General features: G+C 51.2%; 2 protein-coding genes across 4 annotated transcripts in view; both read left to right on the plus strand.

The window, feature by feature from the left end:
• The first annotated feature begins 2,148 nt into the window (after window positions 1-2,148).
• Window positions 2,149-8,629, plus strand: SIKE1 (suppressor of IKBKE 1). The gene is made up of 5 exons (XM_041460491.1): window positions 2,149-2,477; window positions 2,594-2,699; window positions 3,021-3,163; window positions 5,035-5,148; window positions 5,562-8,629. The coding sequence occupies exons 1-5, from the start codon at window positions 2,319-2,321 to the stop codon at window positions 5,640-5,642; spliced, it is 603 nt and encodes a 200-aa protein (XP_041316425.1). The 5' UTR covers window positions 2,149-2,318; the 3' UTR covers window positions 5,643-8,629.
• Window positions 8,630-9,898: 1,269 nt separating this feature from the next.
• CSDE1 (cold shock domain containing E1) overlaps window positions 9,899-10,130 on the plus strand; it is a 20,320-nt gene continuing 20,088 nt past the window's right edge. For 2 of the 3 annotated variants that reach the window (XM_041460546.1, XM_041460549.1), the window contains exon 1: window positions 9,899-10,013. The gene's annotated coding sequence lies outside the window, so the exon portion shown is untranslated. The remainder of the gene's footprint in view (window positions 10,014-10,130) is intronic. The other variant, XM_041460548.1, reaches the window with a different exon arrangement.

Here is a 10,130-nt window from a genome sequence, read left to right on the forward strand (position 1 = left end):
GCTCATCTGTTGATTTGTTTAAGCTCTGTTGCTACACACTCGAAGTTTTGGTGACAAGCATTCCCAGCATTTAAACCAAGGAGCTTTGTCCTACTGGGATCCTCTCTGTGTCCTGGCGCCACAGGAACTCACTCTGCTGTCCCTTGGAGCTGGACAAATGATTCTGTGTCCAGATCTGCTGGAGAGGGGCTGAGCCCCAGCCCCCAGTGGGAGCATGGGCTCAGGGCAGTGTGGAAGTGGTGTTGTAGATTCTCATCTCCCTTATCCTGGAATTTTATTCCTCAAAGCCAGAATGCCCCAGAGGAAATGAACTGCTCCTGAAATGACAGTCTGGTACAGCAGTGCTGCCCTCACCTACCCCTGCTTGTCCCTATGGGCAGGGAAGGCCAGGATGGCACCAGGGGGAAGTGAGTGTTAAATCAGAATTATAAACTCAAGAGCAGAAGAGGGAGCTCAGACCCATCCTGGTGCAGCTCCTGTGGGGATGAAATGATCCTTCACACTGCCCACACCATGGGCTCCTTCAGCTGATTTCCTACGGATGTGAACTGGAATTCCCAGTGCCCATCTCTAAATGGCTCTGAGTGCCTGAACTCTGTGGAACCTCAGGGACTGCAAGTTTGGTTTCACAGAAATCCCTGTGTTGGATAAAGCGAAAAAGGGAAAGATGGCTCTGGCACACAGAGCTGTGTCAGGGCTGCTCTGTGGAAATGGGGCTCTGGGAGAGGCTTTGGAGGCAGGCACGGAGCTGGGAGCAGGAGCAGAGGGAGGCAGCAGCAGGTGCTGAACTGCACACGAGGGGTCACGTCAGGAGGGGGAAACCAGCGCTGGCCATGGCTCAGGGGTGATGTGTCCATTTTGGGACAGGTCAATCTTTACCCAGCTTGTTCCATAGCCAGGATGGTCCACACAGCAATATTTGTCAGTTTCCCAAGTGTTCATGACTTGCTGATTAGGAAAAAGCAATTCTGATAAACTGTCCAAATTTCTAGTATTCTGTAATAGGATGAAAAATAGGGAAGGACCAGAAGGTGAAATATGCTATAACCACGGTCTGGACTTTTATTTCCAAACTAGCGGAAGAATTACATTTCCCAAATTTGCAGAATAGCTCTCATACTTTACTAATTAATCTGATTCTGATGAAATATTCCAACTGCAGCTGCTTACCCTGTTCTCTTTTGCATTGTGTGCATGTTTTGAGATTGTTGCTTTTATAAAATTATCTCGTTCAGCACTTCTGCACCAGGCTTGATTATCTCTGGGATCATAAAGAACCTTCATCTGATAAAGCATCCTGGAGTTTTCTCATGTGTCTGTGTGAATAGGGATTTAAATCAGAAAGATGATTCAAATCCAAGGCAGTCCTGCTAAAATATTATTGTTGAAAACATTGTTAATGAAGTCGGTGCTATTGAACAAAACTTTGTGGCACAAAGCCTCAAGGACACCCCGGATCACCAACAGTAGCTTCAGTTAGCAAATAAGAATCAAAGCAGCGAGTCAGCATTGCACAGCTTGTTATTTTGAGTGGCGGATGTTTACTGTTGGCAGGGACAAACAGCAGGATCAGATAAGATGGGAGCCCCGCAGATCCAGCCGGGATTGATCGCGCTGGGAGGGAGCAGCCGCAGAGATAAGCGGGACCCGGGGTCAGGGCCGCCGGCCCTCCGCAAACAGCCGGTGTCGAGCAGCGGCCGCTCGGAGCCGGCCTTGTCCCGGGCTCCCCCGCCCGCGCTGGGGCCGGGCCGCTGCGGCGAGCCCGGGGCTCTCGGGGCACGGGGGGCTCGGACACGCGGGACCGCGGCGTGGGCGGCTCGTGGGAGGGGGGCACGTCCACCCGGGGCAGGCGGCTTTGGGACGCCGTGTGCCGGGGAGCGCGGTGTCCGCTCGCCCCAAAACGCGCCCAAACACCCCAAAATCAGCCAAAGCTCCGGGGCTCCGAGCATCCCCGGGAACGGCGGGGACAGCCCTGGCCCCGCCCCCGGCTCTTGGCCCCGCCCCCAGACCGACTAACCGGCGCTTGGCCACGCCCCAGACCGGCCAACGGGCGCTCTGGCCCCGCCCCCCGGCCCGGCCGTGGCGCTCTGGCGCCGCCCGGCGAGCCCCTAGCGGATCGGCGGGCTCGCGCCGGTCCGCGCCTGCGCACTGGCGGCGCCGTGGCCGCGGGCGGAAGCGCCGTCCCGGCCCCGGGGGTTCGCGTCCGCACGCGCCCTGCGGCGGGGCCGGAGCGGGGCCGAGAGCGGCTGAGGGGGGAGAGCGGCGGCGGGGCCGCGAGGGACATGGGCCCGCCGCGGGTGTGAGCAGCGCCGCTCGCCATGAGCTGCACCATCGATAAGATCCTGACGGACGCGCGGACGCTGCTGGAGCGGCTGAAGGAGCACGACACGGCGGCCGAGTCGCTCATCGACCAGTCGGCCGTGCTGCACCGGCGCGTGGCCGCCATGCGGGAGGCGGGCGCGGGCTGCGCCGACCAGGTGAGCGCGGCCGGGGCGACCCCCGCGTCCCGGCAGGGCCCGGGCGGGGCAGCCCGACCGACCCCCGCGTCGGTAGGCCCGAGGCGGCCGGACCGACCCCCGTGTCTCCTCGGCAGGGCCCGGGCCCCGCGGCGGAGCCACCCGACCCGTCCCGGCTGCGGCCGCACGTGGTGCTGGCGCAGGAGAACACGCAGATCCGCGACCTGCAGCAGGAGAACCGGGGTGAGCGGGGCCGGGGGCCGACCCTGGCGGGTGATGTGCAGAGGGGCCCCGAGCGATGCTGGGCGGTGTGCGGGGCTGTCCCGCCGGGGATGCGGCCCTGTGGGCCCGGCGGGAAGGTCTTGTGGAGGAGAGCAGAGGCGCTGGGTGCTCCGGTGGGTCGCAGGTCAGGGAGTCTCCTCGGCCGAGGGGATCCGGGCAGCCTCACCGCAGGGCCGGGAGCGGCGGGGCAGCGCCGGTCCCGCCCGCAGCTGGCACCCAGCGAGCGCCTCGGGGCTCCTGCTGCGGCTGCCGCTCCTGGCCCTGACGTGCTGTGTTCTGCAGAGCTGTGGGTCTCACTGGAGGAGCACCAGGACGCGCTGGAGCTCATAATGAGCAAGTACAGGAAGCAGATGTTACAGCTGCTGGAAGGGAGAAAACGTGAAGAGGCAGAACCAGTCTTGAAAGTCCATCAAGCTAATTCTGGGGTAAGGTGAGATGGGAACAAGAGAGTGCTCAAGATCCCTGTCCCCTGCTCGCTGTCACACAATCTTTGTTTCCATTCCTGCAATGTCTGTGCTCCAAAATACATTTTCTCTTGACTCTCTTTGCTGGTATTTCCCCCTCTGTTCCTTTCAGAGCACACAGGTTGTAACAGCTGTCCCAGAGGACACTGAGAGGCACAACCCCTTCAAGCCCAGGTGGAGGCTTTTTCTTTCAACCAGGTGGTGAATTCCCTGGCTTAAGCTTTATGTGCCTGATCCTCTATAGTAAAATCAAAGATGTCCAAGTTGTTATAATTCCTGATCATTAGCTGTAAGAAAGGGGAACAAACCTTCTAAATTCTGTGAGCTGTATATGTTTAGTTCTTAAGAGATTTCATTCCCTAGTGTTTTTAAATCCAGATACTCTGTAGTGGCCTAAAGCATCCTTTTGTGCACATTGGGCTCAGTGACTTCAGAACGCTGAGATGTGGCTGCTGATAACTGCTGCCTGTTTCATATTTACGTAGATAGTAACAATGGAATTACGTTCAATTTCCATTTTAAACTTAGGAATTGTGTTAGGCATTTTTAAAATGCATTTTTATCTGATTAGAGAACAGGAGGTTGATTCAACACGGTGACATCTCATATCTTGTAGTTTTTTCCTAGGAACTGGAGACAGCCTAACTCTTCTCATGTGTTTCTGTGCACTGATATGTGGCAATTCACTGGTTCTCTTTTCTGAGTTGCTTAACTCATCTGAAGGTGTAGCTATGTTTGGTTTCCAGTGCCTCCCTGAGTGCACAAATTGCTGTTTGTCAAGGTTTTACATTAAAAATAACTTGACAATGCAAAGCTGAAAGGGCTCTGCAGGAACCCTTGAAGGGATATCCCTTGACTATCTCAATGTCTAGGCAAAGCCTTCTGTACTTCAGGTGAGCTCCTTGAGTTTTTTCTCCCCACCATTTGGAGAACAATAACAAACTTCTAATGTCTTTAAAAGAACTATGTTCTTAGTATAACCATCTTCCTGTTTAGAAAAATAGTAATCTTTCTTCCCAGAAGTCTCTCGTGTTCTCCAGCTGTCTTCTGGATGCTCTAATTTGTTTACATACTTTCTGAATAATGGAGTTCAAAACTGAATGCTCTCCTCTGTGATAAATTTATCTTCCAGAGGCAGTAGAAAAGCTATGGGCACTTAAAGAAACTCCACCCTGTCACCTGTCATGTTAAGTGATGTATTGCTCTTCAAGCAGGAACTGTTGCTTCATACTGGAATTTGTCAGTGTTTGTTCCATGTGCATTTCTGAGCTTCAGCAAAATGCATCTTCCAGAGGATTACTGCTGTATCTAGACAGATTCTGTAAAATCTGCCTCAGGAGACTCTGGTCTTACTTGCTTTAATTTTGTTGCTGGATGTCCTTCTGAGGTAAAGTTGTTTACTCCACACCTGAAATCATGTTCACGTTTATTTTTGGGGTCTTAATAAATTCAGTCAAGCGTTTCTAATAAAGCTAAATAAAATTTGCTGCCTAGTAATCATGTTCACATAAACCTGAATCTGCTGTTTCAGACCGTGGCACACTTGAAATTATTTCCCTTTAAATCAGGGTGCCTTATCTTGCTGGCTGCTATGTCTCTCTTCACTGTTTTCACTGATAAAGGACTGCTGATAAAGGACAATAAGGTACAAGTTCTTATCCTTAAGTATACAAGGCAGGAAGGCTTTCAAGTGCATGGGAGGAAATGATTAAAATTCAAAAGAGAAAGAGAATCCAAAATTAGGAGAATGGAACTAAGTGATTTAGAAGGGATGCATTATGATTGTTTCTTTTGCCTGAACTTACTGAATGTATTAATTTTATGTCTTTCAGGAAATTGAAAGTCAAATAGACAGAATATGTGAGATGGGAGAGGTGATGAGAAAAGCTGTTCAAGTGGATGATGAGCAATTCTTTAAAGTTCAGGAGAAACTGGCTCAGTTGGAGGTAAGAACAGAGCCAGTTGCTGAAGATAAATCGAGCTTTGGGTGTCTCCAGACTTTCTCTGTATCTTCTATGTTTGTGTCAAGGGCTTAAAACACTAAAAATTTGGGGATGGGGTCAGGAAATGCAGAACATGATTAAGAACTTGAAAATAAACAATGTTTGTATTATTTTTATATATCTATATATAAATAAATAAAGCCAGAAGAAGATAAGCTTTAAATTATGTGGTTCCAGTGTGCCAGCACTGTACTAATGCTGGCATTACAAACTGTAATGTACAAACTTTATCTGTCTGAAGGAGTGAGACTGTTTAAAGATCAGCATCTTTTAACTACGAGTTAGCATCTTTCTGTGATAGTCCTTTAGTTGTGAATTAGCTCGTTTCTATTTCAGCAAAAATGTTGATTTTGCAGCTTGAAAACAAAGAGCTGCGTGAGCTGCTGTTGATCAGCAAGGAGTCCTTCGAGGTGGGGAGAGAAGATCTGCCAGACTGAAGCCTAGGCCACACAAACCTCATCTCCAAGCCTTCAGGGACTGTTATGAAACTACCTGACAAGGATTTGTTGTTTCAGGTGTTTCCTTGTATATTTGTTTTATCTTTAAAGTGTGTGGGCTGTTTTCTCTGCGTTTTTCTGAAGTGATGATGGCAAAAGCTTGCACTCTGCTCTGTCTTAGTACCTGCAGCACTCAGATGCTTAGCACTGAAGTATTTGATGTGTCCTCCCTTGTGATGGCTCATTTCCTCTCCCTTTGTTATTTTTTTATGAGCTTTAGTCAGTAATTCCAGCTGTACAGATGACTCTTAAATCCACCTTGTGTAGCTAGAGATCATAATGCAGGTTGTGATTATTGTGCTTGATAGAAGGAATAGCAGATGATTGAGAAACCACAGTGTGAGTGAGAGGCAGGGATGTGGTTTGCTCTGGCTGCAAAGGGCAGCTGGGCTCTGCAGAGTGAGTGACCCTCAGTGTCTGGCTGGCCTGGCTTTGTCACCTGGCCTGGCTTTGTCACCTGGCCACTGCTGAGGGCAGCTGAGAGAACAGCAGATGCCAGCAGAGCTCTTGAAGGAGTCACTCCTATTCAGAGCAAACTTCACCTTGTTTTAGGGGTGAAGATTGGAGTGAACAACCCTTCCTGACACACACTTTTTTGAAGGATTACTCTTTTTTGATTGATAGACCTGTCCCAGCCTTCCCAGTGCTCCCAGTTATCAGCCAGCCCTGCTCTGGTGTGCTCAGGGCACAGCACCTGCAGAATAAAGCTCTTTGGCCTCCCACAAATTTGGGTTTGGGCAGAGGGAGCTCTGCCTCAAAACCAAACCAGACCAAACCACCCTCCTGCACAGAATTTTAATGTCACATCACAGGTGAGCCTGGTGTTCCACAGTTACTGCAGGTCCTGTATTGAGTGGAATTAGAGGTGCGGTGTTGTAGGATTTTCTCAGTACTGTGGTATTTTTAATGACATTTTTATATAAAAGATTTCTGTTCTACCTATGCTCAAAGAATAATCTTCCAAGAAGGGTAAATATCTCATGTCCACTATTAGCTTAAATTTTTAATGCCATTTTTTTCCAAAGTGAGACTTTTGATAGATGCAGAAGGTGATTTGTTCCTGTGCTTACAGAGAGACAGTGAGCACTGGAGACATTGTGAACATTTGGAATACCCAGCAAGATTGGTAGATATAAGGGTCGCCCCGCACCGCTGAGCGCGTGCCCGGCCTCCCACTTACTCTACACCTCTCATGTCTCTTCACAGCGCCAGACTAGAGTCAAGCTCAACAGGGTCTTCTTTCCCCGCTGATTCCGCCAAGCCCGTTCCCTTGGCTGTGGTTTCGCTGGATAGTAGGTAGGGACAGTGGGAATCTTGTTCATCCATTCATGCGCGTCACTAATTAGATGACGAGGCATTTGGCTATTTAATAAACACATAGAAATAATACATATGTCTCTTGTCCGGGTTAAGTAAGGTGGCCCGTCCACCTGAAAGTCCAAATTAGAATTTAAAGCCCAAATATGGGCTTAAAGACACGGTTATGAATGGATGAACCCCTCCCTCCCAAAACCAATTCCCACTATCCAGCGAACCAGGCAGGGGAAGGGGCCTAGTTTATTTGTATAGTGTACTACACAGGTACAATCGATCTGGCTCTGCTCGCGAATATGTGTACAATATCTACAGAGGCCACAAGAACTTGGGATGCTAGGGCCCTAGCGGTCCTCTCCAGCCTCGTTTTGGAGAGACCAAGGGCCGAAAACAGCTCTGAGTTCTTAGGGTACCATTTTCCACGGGCCCCCATGGGGAAGCCTATATATTGAATGTCCTCCGCATTAGTAAGCTGTTGTATTTGCGGATGAAGGCGTTGATATTTCTTCGCCTTTTCAGCAGCAGCCTCCCTCAATGAGGAATTGCTGTGCTCGTATCTGACTGTTACGTCAACCACCATCGCCTTGGACTCCTTAACAAAAATCAAGTCTGGCTTAAACACTTCATTGGCTTCATCTCGCAGATGTGGTTCCTGAAAGACCGTCCAATCCGCTCTCTTAGCTTCAACACTAAGAATTTCACAGATGGCATTGTGTCTTTTAATCCTGGCTTCTTGCGTGATTGGACAGGTCCCCACGATATGCGCAACAGTTTTGAATCTTGCGGCACAATGTCAGCACGATTGAACAATATTCTCATGCCTACCCCTTGCCAGGAATTCTCTTGTAGGGTAGACATTGGCTCTTAGTTGTAGGGCTGTAATAAGTTTACGGTGAGGTATGCCCCTGTAATGCCTGATCCAGGCATTACTGATGACATCGTTCTCGAAATTCTCAATACCATGTCCCTGGGCGACCAGATGTGTCCATTTCTGAAACTCTGCTTTCCGCCAATTACGTGGTTTAGGATAGCAGATCTTCGGACTGGGTACCTCCCATTCTGACTGGCTATCATCACCACCACCTTCTATCCTTGGTAAGGGCTCCCAAATCAGCAGGACGGACTATTTTCTTCCCCCGGCTCTTGTCCACAGTTTTTCAAATAACAGTTCCAGGTGTTCCTCCTTTAAAAAACCCAACAGAGCCACATCAGAAGACTGCGCTACTCTATGGAGTCTTCTTGCTTGAATGCTTGGAATAAGCGCCGCCAATTTGATAAGACCCAAACCTCCATCTTTAAAACTGGAATACAAGATCGCATCGCATGTGCTCGGTGGAAGATGTAGCCACTTCGTAACCACCTTACAAATCAGCAGGTCAAGGGATTCCAGAAGACCCACGCTCACCTCGGTGTGGTCAGCCAAGTACACTAACCTCTGGATGGTATAGGTCCTGAGTATCACGACTTTCTGAAGAGGTTTGAGGGGTGAACTTCCAATCCGATGTAACCAATCCATGAGTTTCTCTTCTTTCTTCTGTACAGGAGTGCTCTTGTGTACAATCCTTTTCTATTAGAAATTGTTCAGGAGGGAATAAAAAACCCAGTGGGAAATACTTTCTCAAGTGTTTTGTGAGTCCTGGGGGAATTCCATGTATTCTGCATATTCCCAAGCCTTTTGCACCTGAGTGAAATACTACCATTGCCAAAATGTTGAATTCTCTGGTTTTTAAATTTAACATCATCTGGAATGCCTGTGATGAATTTTTATCTTCCCTCTCTGTGTGGAGTAACATCCCTCCAATTGGATCCTAGGTGTGCAGGCAGAAAAAGACACTAAATAGCAGTTGCTTTGATTGAATTTATTGGTAATTAGTAGCAGGCAAAAATAGGCAAAGGAAGTTCAAATATGTTCACAGAGTATCCCAAGTTGGAAGGGACCCGCAAGGATGGAGTCCAACCCCTGCCCTACACAGACACCCCAAAATTCTACCCTGTGCATCCCTGGAGTGATGTCCAAACTCTCCAGGAGCTCTAGCAGCCTCAGGGTTGTGCCCATTCCCTGGGGAGCCTGGGCAGTGCCCAGCACCCTCTGGGGGAAGAACCTTTCCCTGAGATCCAACCTAAACACCTCCACTACAGCTCCTGTTCTATTTGCTCCTGTCCCATTCGGGAGCCGTAACTGGACTCTGTGACTGTAAATGGCCGGTTGTACACACTTCCCGAGGGCTGCTGGGCATTTTCAGAACTTGCTCCACTTGTGTTGGAAACCGGACTGGAGCTTCAGGACTGGAAATGCTCTGCCTTGTCCTCAAACCTGATGTTCCAATCCTTCGGCGAGTGTAAGGCTCGTGTCCCTCCATCGAGCCCAGCACGGAGGCGTCCCCCACAAAGGGGCTCCTGAGGGCCCGGGCCGAGCTCTCCCTCCTTCTCTCGAGGTTCTCTGTCTACTCTTCAGCCGGGGTCCTATCCCCTCTCAGCCGGGGTTTTCTCTCTTCCCGCAGCTGGGGCTTTCCATCTCCCTGCAGCCGGGTTGATCTCTCAGCCGGGCTTTTCTCTTTCTCTTTCCCCTCAGCCGAGTCCCAGTGCCTTCAGCCGGGGCTCTCTTTCACCTCATGGGGTTCCTCTCCCTTCCTTAAGGTTCTCACTCTCTCCCTCAGCGGGGGTTTCGTGTCTCCCCTCAGCCGGGGCTCTCTCTCCTCACGAGGTTCCTGTCCCCTCCCTGAGGCTCTCTCTCTCCCCTCCCGGGGTTTCGTGTCTCCCCTCAGCCGTTTCTCCCTCCCCAGGCCGCAAGGGGGCGCTGCCACTCTCACTGTCCCCCCCATCCCCTCTGGCGCGTGCCCGCGAGCGCCACCCGCCGGGCTCCTGGTGCGCACGCGCGGCCCCTCCCCTTCCCCCCCCGTCCGCGGGCGGCTCTCGCGAGAGCGCCGTGATTTCTCTCCTACGTGCCGTGCCGTGCTGCTCATGGCGGCGCTGGAGCGGGGGCGCTGAGCTGTTGGGGTGAGTGCGGGCCGGGCGCCGCCGCCACCCCCGCCCGCCCCGGCAGGCTCCGGGCGCCGCGGGGCCTGCGCCCGCGGATCGCCGCCCGTACCGGGGCAGCGTGTCGGGAGCTCCGCC

Source organism: Pyrgilauda ruficollis, unplaced genomic scaffold (genome assembly GCF_017590135.1).
Source record: "Pyrgilauda ruficollis isolate IOZ18807 unplaced genomic scaffold, ASM1759013v1 scaffold144, whole genome shotgun sequence".
NCBI lineage: Eukaryota > Metazoa > Chordata > Aves > Passeriformes > Passeridae > Pyrgilauda > Pyrgilauda ruficollis.

Bases quoted from the DNA above. Each gene is read 5' to 3' on its own strand.
- SIKE1 (XM_041460491.1), top strand. From the start codon at position 2,319: ATGAGCTGCACCATCGATAAGATCCTGACGGACGCGCGGACGCTGCTG. The intron at 2,478-2,593 runs GTGAGCGCGGCC...TCTCCTCGGCAG, and splicing joins GCGCGGGCTGCGCCGACCAG to GGCCCGGGCCCCGCGGCGGA. The intron at 5,149-5,561 runs GTAAGAACAGAG...TTGATTTTGCAG, and splicing joins AGAAACTGGCTCAGTTGGAG to CTTGAAAACAAAGAGCTGCG.